The sequence below is a fragment of the Maylandia zebra genome, linkage group LG3 (genome assembly GCF_041146795.1).
Source record: "Maylandia zebra isolate NMK-2024a linkage group LG3, Mzebra_GT3a, whole genome shotgun sequence".
Lineage (NCBI taxonomy): Eukaryota > Metazoa > Chordata > Actinopteri > Cichliformes > Cichlidae > Maylandia > Maylandia zebra.
This window is the reverse complement of record NC_135169.1, coordinates 48,453,727-48,470,850: the sequence shown is the minus strand read 5'-3', so window position 1 is coordinate 48,470,850 and position 17,124 is coordinate 48,453,727. Positions and strand designations below refer to the sequence as shown.

The 17,124-nt window shown below is 42.9% G+C and overlaps 1 protein-coding gene across 1 annotated transcript in view; it reads right to left on the bottom strand.

Annotated features, from left to right (window-relative positions):
- Positions 1-2,592: 2,592 nt before the first annotated feature.
- LOC101486750 (serine/threonine-protein phosphatase PP1-beta catalytic subunit) overlaps positions 2,593-17,124 on the bottom strand; it is a 30,805-nt gene continuing 16,273 nt past the window's right edge. The window contains exons 2-8 of the mRNA XM_024798568.2: positions 15,030-15,161; positions 14,647-14,877; positions 13,477-13,581; positions 12,513-12,584; positions 10,495-10,646; positions 10,132-10,266; positions 2,593-3,144 (exon numbers count right to left, since the gene is read on the bottom strand). Of these exons, the coding sequence (XP_024654336.1) occupies positions 3,040-3,144; positions 10,132-10,266; positions 10,495-10,646; positions 12,513-12,584; positions 13,477-13,581; positions 14,647-14,877; positions 15,030-15,161 (932 nt within the window). The 3' untranslated portion in view covers positions 2,593-3,039. The remainder of the gene's footprint in view (positions 3,145-10,131; positions 10,267-10,494; positions 10,647-12,512; positions 12,585-13,476; positions 13,582-14,646; positions 14,878-15,029; positions 15,162-17,124) is intronic.

Below are 17,124 nucleotides of genomic sequence, written 5' to 3'. Positions count from 1 at the left end.
AAATGTATACAAATTGTGGAATAATTTTAGAATAAAATTCCTCAGTCTAAAATTTTAAAGACTGAATATCGTCTACAGAACATAATATCAAAAGGAACAAGGTCAAAAACCAATATTGGATGTCTGCTCTTCTGGCCCACAGACAACAATTCATTAAAAACAGGCCTGACTCCATCAGGGAAATCTATGCGTGGGCTCAGGGCTTCAGTGTTCAGTGATTCCACCCACAAATGCAGGTTAAAGCTCTGTCATGCAAAGGAGTCATGTGTAAAAATGATCCAGAAACACCACCATCTTCTCTCACCGAGGCAAAAAGCCCAGCAGCTGGTCTTCAACATGTTTCCAGACATGCAGAATAAAAAAGGGATGCTACACAGCGGTAAGCTAACCAAACGATTGAGATAATATTGCTGCCATTAAATTCAAAAGGAGGCATCTTCTTCTTAAAATGCTTCATTTTCTCAGATCACAATGCTAACATGTCCAATGCGGTTTCTGTTATAATAATAAAATAAGGGTTTGTGAGATTTGAAAAAAAGTCATCTTTTTATTTACATTTTAGCATCTCAAGTCTTTCAGATTGAGGATTAAAGTAGAGCAGGGGCCTGTTCTTCGTACCTCGCTAAGTAAGTTAGCTGGATTTGATTGTTGACGATTTCGCCTGATCTTGGATCGTTCGGTTCCCCGAAGCTCATCCGGGACTTGCTGTCATAGCAACAGAGCCGTAAGCGTAAACCTGCTGGGGAGCAGGTTTACTTTATGTAAACAGGATTAGATCGCGGCCACGCAGGTATGTCCGCTTCATTTATACGAAAGCAACAGCGATATTCCACCACTGTTTCACCATAAATAAATAACATCAATGTAACTAAAGATAATGCAGCACCTGATCCTTTTATTGATGTCACACAGATACATACAGGTCATTTCCTAAAAAAGGGAAATGAACTATTAACATTCTATTACATGTATGTGATTATTACAGATGTAATTCATATTTTAGAGTAGTAATTGCAAATCACTTCGTGTAATCAAGATGAGAGACCACGGCTATAAAAGCGAAGGTGGATTTGGGAAGTCTGTCGCAGCCATGTCCTGTCCGTATACGCGAGCAACCCATTGCGGAAGGTGCAAGATTGATAAGGAGAGTTTTCAGAATTCAGCGTATATTGCGGGACAGACAGGATCCTTTAGCTCAGCGCGACAGTGTGCTCATTGAGAGATATCGATATTCCCGTGAGGGTATTATTCACTTAACCAACTTGTTGACGAGGGGGTGCAGGACCACCACCTGTCTTTTTTTTCCTCTGCCCTTTTCTTGGTTGCTGTTATGAACAAACAAACAGATTATTTCAGGGTCTCTTTCCAAGAGACGAAAAGCAATATAAGTGATAAATATTACCATTCTGTAGAATATTCTTATATTTCACTTTTACTTGTTCCCATGTTCTAGTGGGTCCTGTTGTGGCTCTAATGTGAAAGGGGATATAATATAACAATATAATATAATGTAATACAATATTGGATAATATAGTGTAATATAATAAATCTATGAATAAATAATAAAGTGAATGAATAGTGGTATTGTAAAGCGCTTTGGGTGCCTTGAAAAGCGCTATATAAACCCACTCCATTATTATTGTTATTATTAAATTACTTACGAGTTTAATTTGTCAGCAACTTTCTGCCAGCCCTCTCTCCTTGCTTTTGCAGCCTTTGCAGTGTTCCCTTGCGTTTTAATTAAACTCTGAAACTCCTGAAATCCCTCAATCAAGAGTTCTTGCTCTGCTGCCGGAAAATACCGAGCGCGCCCCTTCGACATTTTCGCCGACCAATCAGCGGGTTGCCGATCAATGTTTCTACTATCGATGCGTAGCCCCTTTTACGACACCCAGTGATGTCACATTACTGCGTCCAGCTGTACTAATCGTCAACAACAGGTGTGTTCGGGGAACCGGATTAGCGAGCTCACGGTTAGCGCGATGGTTTGGTCTTGGATGTGTCATTTGATCTTGGATGTAGTGAGCGACGTACGAAGAACGGGCCCCAGGTCAGATTATATCTGTGGGCCTCGGTGGTATAGTTTAACATGTGGCTTTAAAAGAATGCCTTACTCAGCTGAAATAGTTGAAACAAACAAACCAGTTCTTTGTTTCATGGATAACGTTCAGATTGAGCTGACTTTAACGGCTGAAATAAAATAAAGGCATATTTATATTTCTGTAAAGGTTTTATAGTCCAGGACGAGCAACAATTCAACTTTCAGATAAAGAAGTGGCATACCAGACAAACTTGGGTTCCTCATACTTGAGAGAAGCCTTTACTTGCAGAAAAATGAGCTCATTGTTCTTTAAAAATAAACAGAATCTGTGTTAGAAGAACCAGTTTAGCAGGAGACATTATCAGATCAGTTTAAAAGTTAGCCTTAGCCTGGCTAAGCCAACGAGATAGACTATCGCTGTAACTTTGAATTCACCGATATATTAAATTTGAGGATCTCTCCCTTGTTGTGGTGTTTGTGTCCCTTTGAGAGTTTAATGGGCTCTCTCGTGAGCTGGTTAGACTTCAAGAACCACACAGAGCCTGCAAACATTTCTTCCCTGTATTATTTATTGAAAACCCAGCAGTTGCCATTAATACCTGTTGTGTCTGTACAGGCAGGGGGGGTAAGGAGATGTGGTAAACTAAATTAGCAGTCATTCTGTTCTCAAAAAAAGGAGAAGAAAAACGACACGGACAAAACAAAAACAAAAAAAGCACTCCGATATGCTGCAGAATGACCCCTTGTATTGTTTTCTCATTTCTCTTAACACTTTGTTTTAAAAATGTTACACAGATGCAGGGGGGCTGGGGGGGTGCACGGAGGAAGAAGGGTGACAGCAGTTCAGGGGATGAAAAATAAGGATGCAAATGAAAGTCTGATTTGGGTGCGTCTTTTAAAAGAGTTGCACTGATCCGCTCCTCTTCTGCCAAGTGTTGCCTTTACTTATTCTGTGTGGTGAAACACGAAACGGTGGTTGACGTCTCCGTGCCTCTGCTTCATCGTTTCTTTGGAGGTTGGGCTGTGCGGGGAGGAGTGACGGGTCGACCGGAGTTCATCCCTCCATACTGGTACTTGGCCTTCTTCTCAGACGGCTTCAGGATCTACAACACGCAAACAGAGCAGCGTTAGCTTCAACTTTCCTGCAGTGAGGTGATGGCGCTAACCACGACACTATAGGATTTTTAGATTGTCCCAGATGAACGATGATCAACGTGAAAAACGATTTTTTCAAGATGAAAAACATGAAAAAGTCAACATTTGTATGAACATCTTTATGGTTCAACACAGCCTGAAGCTTCTTGTAATTTCTTTAGTTTTCAGGAAAACTTCTCCAGGCTCCTTTAAGGACATCCTGCCACGTGTTTTAAGATAAGATAAGATAAGATAGAACTTTATTAATCCCCCGGGTGGGTTCCTCTGGGAAATTCGACTTCCAAAAAGCACAGCAACGACCGAAGTTACAGTTACAGAATTTTTATTTATATATATATCTATATATCTATATATCTATCTATATATATATCTATATATATATCTATCTATATATATATCTATATCTATATATATATATATATATATATATATATATATATATATATATATATATATATATATATATATATATATATATTTTTTTTTTTACGACTAATAATATTTTACGACTGTCAAATATTTTTCATAGATTCAAATTTGTGTTTTTGGCCGTTAGTGACAACGTGCCTACAAGTTCAAGCTGGCTGTTTGAATGATTCAAAGGTCAGTGTTGAAACGGCTCAAAAGACAAACCTTCCTCTGAAGATGGTCAGATATAAGAACTGGACTAAAAATCAGAACTAAATTTTAAAAAAGTAAACTGGATAACTATCGCTCATGAACACTTAAAAACTAACAGGAAAGGACTTCCGGTCGCTAGGGGGATGTAGCAGGTAGAGGAGAAGACTGCTCCGCTAACTTTTTTACCTTTTCCACTCCTAAACCAGCCAATTCACAACAAAACTATTGAACTGCGTACGTTTTATTTTACGGTCTCCGAAATTGGTTTTTCCTCGTTCTAACATGGCCTCGAAACGCACTAAAGCGGCAGAAAAGGAGGACGACGCACCTAAGCTGAACATGGCGGCCATCTCCTCCCTTCTGGAGCAGCATAGGGAGGCATTGGCCAGCGACTTCAAAACATCTTTTAGTCTACTGGAGTCGAAGTTTGACGAAGTCCGCTCTGCGGTGGAAGACCATGGCCAGCGGCTCGGATCTCTAGAGCTAGCAGCGGACGACTTAAGCCAGCGGGTTAGAGATCTCGAGGACGTTTGTTCCAATCTCAGCGAATCCAACACTAAACTTCTGGCTAAAGTTACGGACTTAGATAGCCGAAGTAGGCGCCAGAACCTGCGTATCCTGGGACTCGAGGAGGGCGTTGAAGGTGGGCATCCCACAGAATTCTTTGCAGGTTTGCTCTGCGAGATTTTCGGGAAGGAGAGGCTCCCGACCCGCCCGGAGATCGACAGGGCCCACCGTATACCTGCCGCTAAGCCAGCCCCAGGTCAGAGACCGCGACCCGTAATTATACGCCTTCATCGGTACCAGGTAAAGGACTTTCTTATCCGGGAGGCCCGGCGAGGAGGGACACTAGAATACCATGGTCGGCAGATCCGCGTGGTGGAGGATTACTGCCCGGAAGTTTTGAGCAAGCGAGTGGAGTACGAAAGTGATGTCCGAGCTGTACAAAAGGGGTCTCAAGCCCGCTCTGCTGTATCCTGCACGACTTCGCATCACGTCTCCTGACGGCGCAAGACGCTGGCTTCATTCGGCCGATGAAGCGAGGAGGTACTTGGACGGCCTACCCGCTACAGCCGAATCACCCTGAGAGCCTGCTTATCTGGTGTTGACGTTTGTCCGCGGGTCAGCCCTGTGAGTAGATTGTCCTGGCTATCTTCGTCTCCTGGGATGTGGAAGGACTTTCGTTCATATCCAGGCATTACCGACGTCTCTTCCTTTCCCCCCCCCCTTCTTCTCTGCTATTTACTAGCTGGGGGGCTATTCATATCTCATTGCTTCTATTGTCCCCAAAGTTGATCATTGGTTCTGTTGTGGTTCTATGGTGACTGCTTTAACAAATTTCTACTGCTCATAGAGGAGTGTTGTGCTTACTGTAATCATCGTTATGGGAGCTAAAGTCTGTTCTTAGTGTTAGACAGGAAGAGTTTATTGTTCTGGAGGGTACACAATGTGTGTTTTGGAGAGCTTGCTGCTTTTTTCCTTGGCAGCTGTCTTGTGGGTGGGGGGGTGGATGGGGAATGGGGGGAGGGGGGAGACATCCTTCAGAGCCGGGGTGGTTTTATGTTGTTTTGTCAAGTTGGGGGATCCGGGAACCATTCTACTCTCTGTTTTAGTCGCTTGCTTGTCATTTTTTTTTGTACTCTGTTTTCAGCTGCACCTGTTTTCTTACATTTCCAGTGCGGGACTATGGGTAGTCGCTTGAACTTTGTAAGCTGGAATGTCAAAGGTTTAAACCACCCTGTTAAAAGAAGGAAGGTGCTCTCACACATAAAGCAGTTTAAAGCAGCTGTTGTCTTTCTTCAAGAAACACATCTCCGTGATTCGGATAACTCTCGTCTTATGTCCCGATGGGCAGGGCAGCACTTTCATTCCACCTTTCAGGCTAAGGCCAGAGGCGTTTCTATTCTAATTGACCAAAATATTCCTTTTGAGGAACATAATGTAATTTCTGATACGAGTGGCCGGTACGTTTTTGTTTCGGGTAAACTCTGTAATACGAAAGTTGTGTTGGCCAACATATATGCCCCTGATATTGATAATGTAGCTTTCTTCCAGCGTGCTTTCTCGTTGTTGCCTGATCTGAGCTCATATTCTCTTCTACTTGGTGGTGACCTCAACTGTTGGCTGGACCCTGTGTTAGACAGATCCTCCCCGAATCCCTGCACTGTCAGTAAATCTGCTCTTTTCATCCAATCCTTTTTATCTAACTGTGGTGTCTCTGATGTTTGGCGCTGCCTACACCCCCACAGAAGAGAGTATTCTTTTTTCTCACAGGTACACCACACTTATTCTAGGATCGATTATTTTCTTATTCATAAGCAGCTGACTCCATGGGTCCGATCCTGTGAATACCAGACCATAGTGATATCAGACCATTCCCCTGTTGTGCTATCAATGAGTTTCCCAGACATCCCTCAATCCAGACGACACTGGCGTTTTAATTCGACTCTCCTGGCAGATGTAAACTTCCTGGAATTCATGAAAGAACAAATAAACTTGTTTCTTAAAACGAATACCGTAGGAGAAACTTCTAGCTTAATAATTTGGGATACGCTCAAAGCCTTTCTTAGGGGACAGGTTATTTCCTATACTGCTAATATGAAGAAGAAGGCCTGTATAGAACGACTCGATTTAGTCAACCGAATCAAAGAAATAGATCTGCTCTATGCTAAGGTAAAAAGCCCAGACCTATACAATAAGCGCGTGGAGCTTCAGACTAAATTTGAGCTCCTCTCAACGCACTCAATTGAACGTCAGCTCCTGAAGAGTAAGAGTTTGTTTTATATTCATAGCGATAAATCGGGTAAGATGCTTGCCAGCCAGTTAAGGGGCTTCCAGGCAAAACAACATATCACGAAGATTAGAATGGCTAATGGTAATATCACTTCGGACCCTTCCAAAATTAATGATACGTTTAGGGCTTTTTACTCCCAACTTTACACCTCCGAATTCCCGCAGGAAAACACTTTAATGGATAACTTTCTAAAGACTTTGAATGTACCTATGCTTTCCTCTGATAGTAAAAACAGATTGGATGAACCCATCACGCCAGAGGAGCTGAGCGCAGCCATCTCCTCATTGCAGCCTGGGAAATCCCCTGGCCCTGACGGCTTTCCTGTAGAATTTTTCAAAGCATTCTCACCCTTGCTTTTACCTCAACTACATTTAACCCTTTCCGACTCATGGAAGTGTGGTAGACTTCCGCCATCCTTTTACGAGGCAAGTATTGCTCTTGTCCCAAAGAAAGGTAAGGATCCTGTGGAATGCTCATCCTTTAGGCCAATCTCTCTATTAAATGTTGATACTAAAATTTTGGCCAAGGTTTTGGCGCGTAGGCTGGAAAATATTTTGCCCTCAGTTATATCCGAAGATCAAACAGGCTTCATTAAGAATCGTTACTCTTATTCCAATATCCGCCGACTATTGGATGTATTATACACCCCTTCCAGTCAGGGTCCTGAGTGCATTCTCTCCCTAGATGCGGAGAAGGCATTTGATCGGGTAGAGTGGAAATATTTATTCACGATCCTAGATAAATTCAATTTTGGATCGAAATTTATTTCATGGATAAGGTTATTATATATGTGCCCTAACGCTTCAGTTTTTACTAATTCCATACAGTCGCGGCCTTTCAACCTCCAACGAGGAACCCGTCAGGGATGCCCCTTAAGTCCTCTTCTTTTCAATCTGGCTATAGAACCACTCGCCATTGCACTCCGCAGCTGTGGGGAGATCAATGGGATCCGGAGGAAAGGTGCTGAACATAAAGTATCCTTGTATGCCGATGATCTTTTAATTTTTATTTCAAACCCCAAAATATCTATACCTGCAATGTTATCCATACTTCGCCAATTTGGCCAGTTTTCAGGATACAAGCTCAACCTATGTAAAAGTGAGTTGTTTCCTGTGGATGGAGGGGCACCAGTGTTTGACTATACTACCCTCCCCTTTAGAATAGCAGGGAATCAATTTACATATCTAGATGTAATTATTACAAGGACACATAAGTGTCTCTTCAAAGCGAACTTCCTTCCTCTGTTAAATAATGCAAGAAAACATCTGGCACAGTGGTCCCCTCTCTCCACCTCTTCGGTGGGAAGAATCAACTCAATCAAAATGAATATACTTCCTAAATTTTTGTATCTCTTCCAATTGTTACCAGTATTTATCCCCAAATCCTTCTTTGATTCCTTGGACTCAATTATCTCATCTTATATATGGAGGGGTAAACGCCCTCGATTGAACAAGGCTCAACTCCAAAAACCCAAGAGTCGTGGAGGCCTGGCACTGCCTAACTTTCGATATTACTATTGGTCAGCAAACATGCGCTACATTATATCTTGGCTTTACTTCCACAACAAGGGTAATTGCCCATCCTGGGTGCTCATGGAGTTGAACTCGCCCACAGGCTCTTCTGTCCTGGCCCTGATTGGATCTTCACTCCCCCTTCCCCCAAACAAGACAATCGATAACCCAGTTGTCTGGCACACGGTGAGGGTGTGGGCTCAGATGAGGAAGCATTTTGGATTAACAGGTTTCTCCCTTCTAAGTCCAATTTTTTCTAACCCCCTTTTTCAGCCATCACTATCTGATCCTATATTTCGAGATTGGCATGATAGGGGCATTACATGTTTCAATGATCTATTTTTTGACAATACTTTTGCATCTTTTGCCCAGCTTTCTGAAAAATTTAATCTCCCACGTACACATTTTTTCAGATATTTGCAGACCAGACATTTCCTCCAATCTCAGATTCCAAACTTTCCGGTAGCACCAGCTGCAAGCCCAGGGGATATGCTCCTCACCCTAATCCCAACACGTAAAGGGTTTATCTCTCTTATTTATGACAGGCTGGTGAGCATGAACGGTTCTTCGATAGATCGGATTAAAACGGCCTGGGAACAAGATTTAAATCAGTCCCTGTCTATGGATACATGGGACTTAATACTCAAATTAGTTAATTCCACGTCCCTATGTGCCCGCCACTGTCTTTTACAATTTAAGGTTGTGCATAGGTTCCATCTCTCCAAAGTCAAACTATCCCGTATGTATCCGAACGTTGACCCCACCTGTGATAAGTGTGGGAGTGCGGAGGCTTCCCTTATTCATATGTTCTGGAAGTGCCCTAGCCTCGAAGGATTCTGGAGAGATATATTTCAGACCTTATCCCTACTTGTTGGACACCATATGGATCCTGATCCTTTAGTTGCGCTTTTTGGCACCACTGGAGAGGCTGATGCACGGTTGACCTCGTCACAGCGTTGCATGCTCTCCTTCGCCTCCCTTGTAGCTAGACGTACAATCCCCCTAAGATGGAGGGGTGCCCCTTTGCCCACCCAGGCTCAGTGGCTGAGGGACCTTATGTACTATCTGAGCCTTGAAAAGATCCGGTATGCGATTAGCAACAACAGCGGTAAGTTTTACAAGGTGTGGGGGCAATTCCTGAAATACTTTTCCAGCCTCCAGGCTACAAACCCAACTTCCAGCATTGCTCAGTAAATCCTCCCCCCTTCTTCTTCTTTTTATTTATTTACTTATTTATTTATTTATTTATTGTTAGTCGTTTGTGTGTTTTTCTTATTTTGTTCTTGATTTATCTGCGATGTTGTTTTTATTTGTTTGCTTCTTTTTTCTTGCTTTGTTTGTTTGGTTTTTTCCTTCCTGGTCTGAGGGATAGGGGTTCTAAGTGTTGTGGGTAGGGGATAAACTGCTGGAAGCAATTATAAGACATGTGAGTGTGTCATTAATCTGTATTCTGATATTTCAGTTTTAACAGTCGCTGTGAAACTTGCTTGTTTGGTGTTTGTCAATTCTGCGTGTATTTGCTTTTCTTTGTTGCTTCAACTCAATAAAAATATCTTTGAGAAAAAAAAACTAACAGGAAAGCCTGACTTCTTAGAAACAAAATATACAGAAATGAGTGTTGACTCCACACTTTTGCACAGCTATGTATATTGCAATTATATTCCAGTTAGCTCCTCGGTAGGTTGCTGGAGTTTGGGGGATTCTGTGGATGTGTTTAATTCTGCAGATAATGTCATTTATTCAGTCATACGGTGCAAAGCAGGAAACATCAATAAAATTGCTTTGAATCATTTAGCACCATAGTGTGATCTCAACTTTTGTCTCTGCTCACTGGCTGTGTTTAACCATCACTTCTAATATAATTATTGATTACTCATTAAACAGGGATGAAAAGCACAGGATGGATGGATGAGAAGACATTATGATTTTTACTGTGCTTCCTAACGGGGCTTCTCAGATGTAACCACAGATTATATCCATGTTTGGCATTCAGTATTATGTCATCATACCTGAAAGGAGCACATCAGGGTTTCATCCACGCTCATCATGCCACCAGCGTTGTCGAACTCTCCACAGTAGTTGGGAGCTGAGAAGAGCGTCACAAGCTGCCGCTTGGCAAAGAACTCATAACCATCTTCTACCACCTGGGGGTGCCAGACACACAGATACCTGAAGGTGAACAACTGGCACTGCCCTCATACAAACACTCATCATAATCATGATCAGATTTAAAGTACTGTAGTACTTTATGCAGATATTGAAAGCTGAGGCACATGTTGCTAATGGATATGCATTTCCAGAAGTTTCTTGGATAGAGCGTTTGTTTTCTGTGCGGTTTAATGATTTTTATACCAAGTCGATGTGCATGTTACCTGGTGGGCTCTACAGATGAGATCCAGATCATGGCGATTGAGGAACTTGCTGACCACATCAGCTCCAAAGGTAAAGGAGACGCCGCGGTCGTTCTCTCCCCAGCCCTGGACGTCCTTGTCCGGGTCAGACCAGAGCAAGTCGCACAGCAGGCCTGGAGAGGATAATTCACAATGTGAAACATCTCAGCTGCCACACATTCATCTTCATTCTGAATCCAGCCTCTCTTAGACCACAGAAGTCAACTTTTTGTCACATTTATAGTCTGAATGTCTCATCCAGACACACAGAGTCACCCTGAAAGACCATAAGAGGATCTGAGAGACAGCCGCTGCCAGGGTCTGAACACTGGTTGCCTTAAAAGGACAAGAGGCAGCAGCTTTAATGAGGAGTGGGGCAAAGGCACAAAAAGAAGCTTTGCTTGCCTTGGCTCACCACCACCGAGACAGCCTCATGTGTTCTGAAAAACTCTGAACCCAAGTCTAGCTAAAGAGTTACTGAAACGAGAGCTGCAGCACAAAGAGCATGAGGTGATGATGATAGATGAATGCCAGCAGATCTGATCAGACCTGACATGAAGACCAGAGAATATTCAGACATTAACTGGATTACAGGGACCTTAATCAGTGCTGTGTTTATCAGCAGTGGCAGAATCTCTACTGAGAAATAAAGCAACAGAAAAGTGAGGGCTAAGAGCAAGCAGTCATATCCTGAGGGTTATTTATGAAGCTTGATGAAGGTCTGACCTTTAGGAAGACTGCTTCTTCAACAGGCTGTCACTGCACTTTGTGCAGAAATGCAGAAATAAATAAATAGTGTCCAGTGTAGGTGTTGGCGATTTCCTGCATTTAGCTGCATTTTTATGCAACAGTTGATACTTTTCTCTATTAATAGAGTGGAAATCCTTTTATTTAAGTGAATGAAAACAAAAACCCAAACAAGGCCAGAGCTGACATCTCAGTGTTTACTGGAAAACACTACCAAGTCTAAACATTTCCCTCATTCATTTTTCCTCCTGAAGCAACACAGCTTTTTGTGTTAATGGCTCCAAACATCCAGTGAGTCTGACATCAGCCTGCTTTCGTGTAAAAGTAGAATGGGAGGCAGCCTTCAGTTTTCAGGCCCCTCGTCTATGGAACCAGTTTGGATTTGGGAGACAGACACCATCTCTACTTTTAAGATTAGGCTTAAAACTTACGTTTTTGCTAAAGCATATAGTTAGGGCTGGATCAGGTGACCCTGAATCCTCCCTTAGTTACGCTGCAATAGGTGTAGGCTGCTGGGGGATTCCTATGATGCATTGAGTTTTTCCTTTTCAGTCACCTTTCTCACTCAACATGTGTTAATAGACCTCTCTGCATTGAATCATATCTGTCATTAACCTCTGTCTCTCTTCCACAGCATGTCTTTATCCCATCTTCCTTCTCTCACCCCAAGCGGTCGCAGCAAATGGCCCCGCCCCTCCCTGAGCCTGGTTCTGCCGGAGGTTTCTTCCTGTTAAAGGGGAGTTTTTCCTTGCTCATAGGGGGTCACATGATTGTTGGGTTTTTCTCTGTATGTATTATTGTAGGGTCTACCTTACAATATAAAGCGGCTTGAGGTGACTGTTTTTGTGATTTGGCGCTATATAAATAAAACTGAATTGAATTGAATCCTTGTTATTTTAAGTTACCTGTTTAAATGTGCGTGTCATACATCAGTTCAAACATATCAATCCCTGTAGCTGATGTGCATATAGACACACATGTTACTGAAACTCTTCTGCTCATGTTTAAATGTGTGATTTAAGTGATCATGTGCTTATGTAAATCCCAGATATACTTGTACCTTTAGACTGTTTAGTACGGGAGAAACAACAGTAAAAAGGCTCACATGCGGGTCAGTTTAAGTTGTGTATCCACTGCATGTACACCTGTCCATTTCACACTGGGTAAAAGTAATCATCAGAGGGTTATTAGTTCCTCTGACAAAAGAGAGAAGAAGAGAAAATGGCCTGCTGTGTGAGAGTGTGCTGACCTACCTGTATCTGGCACGTCTGTGGGTCTCATGATGCGCCTAATCTGCTCCATAGACTGCAGGTCAGGAGAGAGGCCTGTGGGCGACACAAACACCCTTGGGTAAATCTCTTCAATCTCTACTCCTGCGAGGATGGAGGTATTAACTCATATCAGCGCAGCCAAAACTTGTTTTGAACCATTTACTTCACATCCGATTAGTAAACCAGAAATACCAGAAGCTCACGAGAGCCGTGGACTTTATCTTTCATTTTGGGTAAGTGATGTGAGAAGAGCTCAGTGCTGACCCACAGTCTTCACAAAGCCCCAAGGACCAAATAAGAGTGTCACACTAAAGAGTTGTTACAATGATAAAACATGACAAAACATTATACAGAAGCCCGTCTATAAGGGCAGGCTTGTAAATGCCAAATGGGGAACAGATTGTGATGATCTAAATGTAAGAGGAAGTTTGTCCCCGCTGCATCATTTTGCCATGCACACAATGACCTACAAAAATAAGCTGTTCACAACTAGTTGGAGTATTTCTAATTGTACCAAGCAAGACTGGATTTTAGTTTTGTCTTATTTCAGTTGAAGGCATTTAAAGCCACCAGCTCTTAAAGCCAATTATGCAGGAATGCAGAGAATCTAGTTGTCTGTGTTTCCTTTGACTGAACAGAGCATAAACAAGCAATCAGCATAAGCCTTGTTCTGGCTTACCTGACCGAGTGGCAAACGATAAAACAAAATACAGCAAGTCCAAGTACTCAGCCCTGTGGGACCCTGCATGTAATGTTCATGGAGTAGGATTGTCCACAGTGACACTAATGCAAAGACTGAATATTTGAGGGTCTTTCCACATCTATATGCTCAACCTTCCACTACCCCCAAAAGCTGCCTGGTTCCTAACGGGGCTTTCTAAAGTATTTTTCAAAGTAGCAATAATCTGGAGACTAAACAGTAGTTACATTGTTTCAATATGAATACCTCCGTGACAGCAGAAGATCTTCTCATCCACGATGGCGGCGATGGGCAGGCAGTTGAAGCAGTCGGTGAAAGTTTTCCACAGTTTGATGTTAAATCTGCGTTTACCTGTAACATCAACACGACAGTGTCAGCACGACCATATAAGGCTGTTTCAAAGGTTTTCCAGCTCCGCCTCCAGTTTAATAGATTTAAGACAGTCCTCTTTACACTGGAAGACACAGACGATTTTTGATTTTTATTGGTTTACAAGTACCCGTCAACCAAGAGCAGTGCTTGCAAGCCAGCAGATCTGCTTGCAGTAACAACATTTTTCCATCTCAATGCTGAAAAGCTTTCACAGACAAGTAGTCCCTTCTTTCCTTCATTTGGGTAAAAGGACTACTGTGCTTAAGGAAATCTGAGATTTGAATGTACACTTTACACAAAATTTGTAACAAAAAACTACCTTTGTGACTACTCATCAGGTGCTGCTGTTGGAATGAAAACACTGGCTATCGGAGGCTAATATGGAGGCAGCTTACTGACTTACTTAAAGTAATGATGAGAATTGAATGCCATTTTTTTAAACCTCCTTAAATCCCGCTGCGCTCTCCATCAAACTGAGTGAACTGGTTCGTCTGCCACTGTGCAGCATAACAAGTACTACCATCTCTAGCTGCCTTCCAACACCGTGACCAAGGGACTCCATCCGTGGGATGAGCGACTCACTGGAGAGACATCTGACTCTATTAAAACTGTCATCTGTCACAAAATACTCTGTTATTGTGGCATTTGCATGGAAACACTTTCCTTCATGAAAGCCTGCAAGACCAGTTCAAGTGGCAGGAAGTGGCCTCAGAACCCCTTTAAAGAATAAATAAATAAAAATAAAATAAAATGCAGTTAATAGGGGAATTAGTAGGAGCTCTATTTATGAGTTACTTTCACTCATTTAATTTTACATTTCTATTTTATAGTGAAACAATTCAAATATCTAGAAAAAAAAAAGGGGGGGGGATAGGATTGGGAACATGAACCATCAAATTACCATTTTTGCCTGCCTGCTTCCTGATCACCACTTTTGTTTCACTCAAAAGTGTTTGTGTGTTAAATCACGCACAATGGAACGGCAGCCACCACAAAGAACTTAAGAGGAAATAAAAAGTGTAACTATGAGAGCAGGATGCTCACACTCGTCATAGAAGCCGTAGATACGGTTGATGGAGGCACACTCGTGGTTGCCCCTGAGCAGGAAGAAGTTCTCGGGGTATTTGATCTTGTATGCCAGCAGCAGGCAGATGGTCTCCAGAGACTGCTTCCCTCTGTCCACGTAGTCTCCTAGAAACAGGTAGTTAGCCTCCGGAGGAAAGCCGCCATACTCGAAGAGCCTCAGCAGGTCTGTGTACTGTCCGTGGATGTCACCTGGGGTTGGGAGCAGAGGGGAACACTTTGATCCAGAAGGCAAAGAGGAACGTTCTCCAGTAATAATAAGCATTGTTATATCTGTTTGTTTATTTGCAATAGGCATCACACTCTATACTATTTGTGCCTTTGCTGTTCTTGATAGTACTGACCACAGATTTTGAGAGGAGCCTCCAGCTCCAGAAGGATTGGCTGACTGAGGAAGATCTCCCGGGACTTGATGCAGAGGCCGCGGACCTCCGCCTCCGTCATCTGGACAATCTTCCCTGGACGACATCCTCGCACTGGGGAAGGGAGAGCAAAAGCTGGGTGAGCTTAAACTAAACTTCGACACCAAGCTTTCTGATGATGTGAAAGTCAGTTTTAAGGAGTAAGCTTTCCCAAGGAGACTGGACTCCCCTGATTTTTTCCTCAGGGTTATGATTGTCAAATAACTTTTTGAATTAACTTCAAACTAAATATGGGAGGACCGTGTTTAGTCAACAGGAGGACGACAGAAATAGCCTGTGTGGATATTGTTGATGTCAGTGTTTGTGGATACACTTCCTGTTGCGTAACAGAAAAGAGAAGGAAGGAGAAGGGGGAAGGGGGGCAGTCACAGTGGTCAAGTGACAAGAAGCCCTGAAAGTTCGTGAAATCGGCAGATGTACACAACTATTATGAAAGCCAGCAGGTCAATATTACATACAGATGAAGTGAGGATGACTTGTTAATTAAATCAAATACAAATACATCATTTTTGAAAAAGCATTATTTTGGAACAATACACTGTTACACAATTATACACTTACTCTTACTATACCGTCTTAAGATTACAGGAATTAATGTACACACACGTAGATAAATTAAAGAGTAGAAATGCATTTCCACATTTTGCTGCCATCCTACATTCTCCTACAAAAAGATCAACAGCTACTACATAGACAAATTTATTCTTCTTGCTTAGCAACAATAAGGACCAGAGCTGAGCAAGACTGCTGCTGTCAGGTGACACCACGGCAACATGAAGGAAATCCAAGCCGGTGTAAAACACTAGTCCATGAGTGGATCCCAAGAATGTGGTCAGAAGGATGCAGCAATAACACAGCCAGAAAGGCTCGTTTTTCTAAGGAGGAAGTGGCTTGAAAGGGCTGAGTATCAAAGGTGTCGTGTGTGTGTCCTGCAGGTGAATCCCTGTGATCCTGAAGGAGAAGCAGCAGCAGCAGCAGCATGTGTGCACATGTGCTGCATGACCCTGCCATTTCTGCCTGGAGATCTTAGGCGTGGACTATAAACACTCTTGCACTGCAGCCAAATACATCCTGTGATCACACACGCCCCACTTGAAGGGCTATTTTTATGACTGCCCAAAAGGTGAACGTTTTTCTAGTAAACGAGCAAAAAGAAAAGCAATACCATGCAAAGACTGTACGTGGTTTAAATACTAAACACATTCTCTGCCACTGATCCTTCCATAAGCACACACACAAGCAAGATGTGTTTGTGTGTCTAGTGTTGAGTGATTTCACACCTCTGCTTTCCAGCTCGGTCAGGGAGGCCCGATATAGGATGGAGACACAAACACGAAACCAGAAGCACCTGCCCGAGAGGATAACCCTTCATCACAGGGTTAAGCTGAGGCGGAGCAGGAAACACACACGCACGCACGCACGCAAGCACACGCTCGCACAGAAAGAGAGTGCGATCCAGTGACCTTGACTTCAGATTGTACCATTATAAGCTTGTGGGGAGGTATCCCAGCATCCTTTGGTCCATCACTTGTGCACTGCAGCTTCACCAGTCAAGAGAAGGAAAGAGCAGGATGTGGCACCCACATCTGATTACCGTGGCAACCCAGAAAGACCAATTTCCAGCGGGAGAGGTGTTGGCGAATGGAGCAGCAGCTGCATCTCACAGGGAAAAGGAGGCGATTCGCAGATTAAGTGTCACCTCCACCAGCCCACGCCCTGCACTAACACTGCTGCATCCGACAGCCGTGACGGAGACCCAACAACAGGCCTGCCTGTATCCGCATAGTTTGTGATTCCGGTCAATTACTTAGCTCAAAATAATTTACTCATGAGGTTTACACACACACACACACACACACACACACACACACACACACACACACACACACACACACACACGGTTTAGAACATTTGAAAATATGTTAAAAGTCAGAATGTATCCTAAATGTTCAGCTCACACTCAGGCTCTAAAGTGAGTTACCGAGTACCAGTGATGCATGCAGATGTAATTTATTGC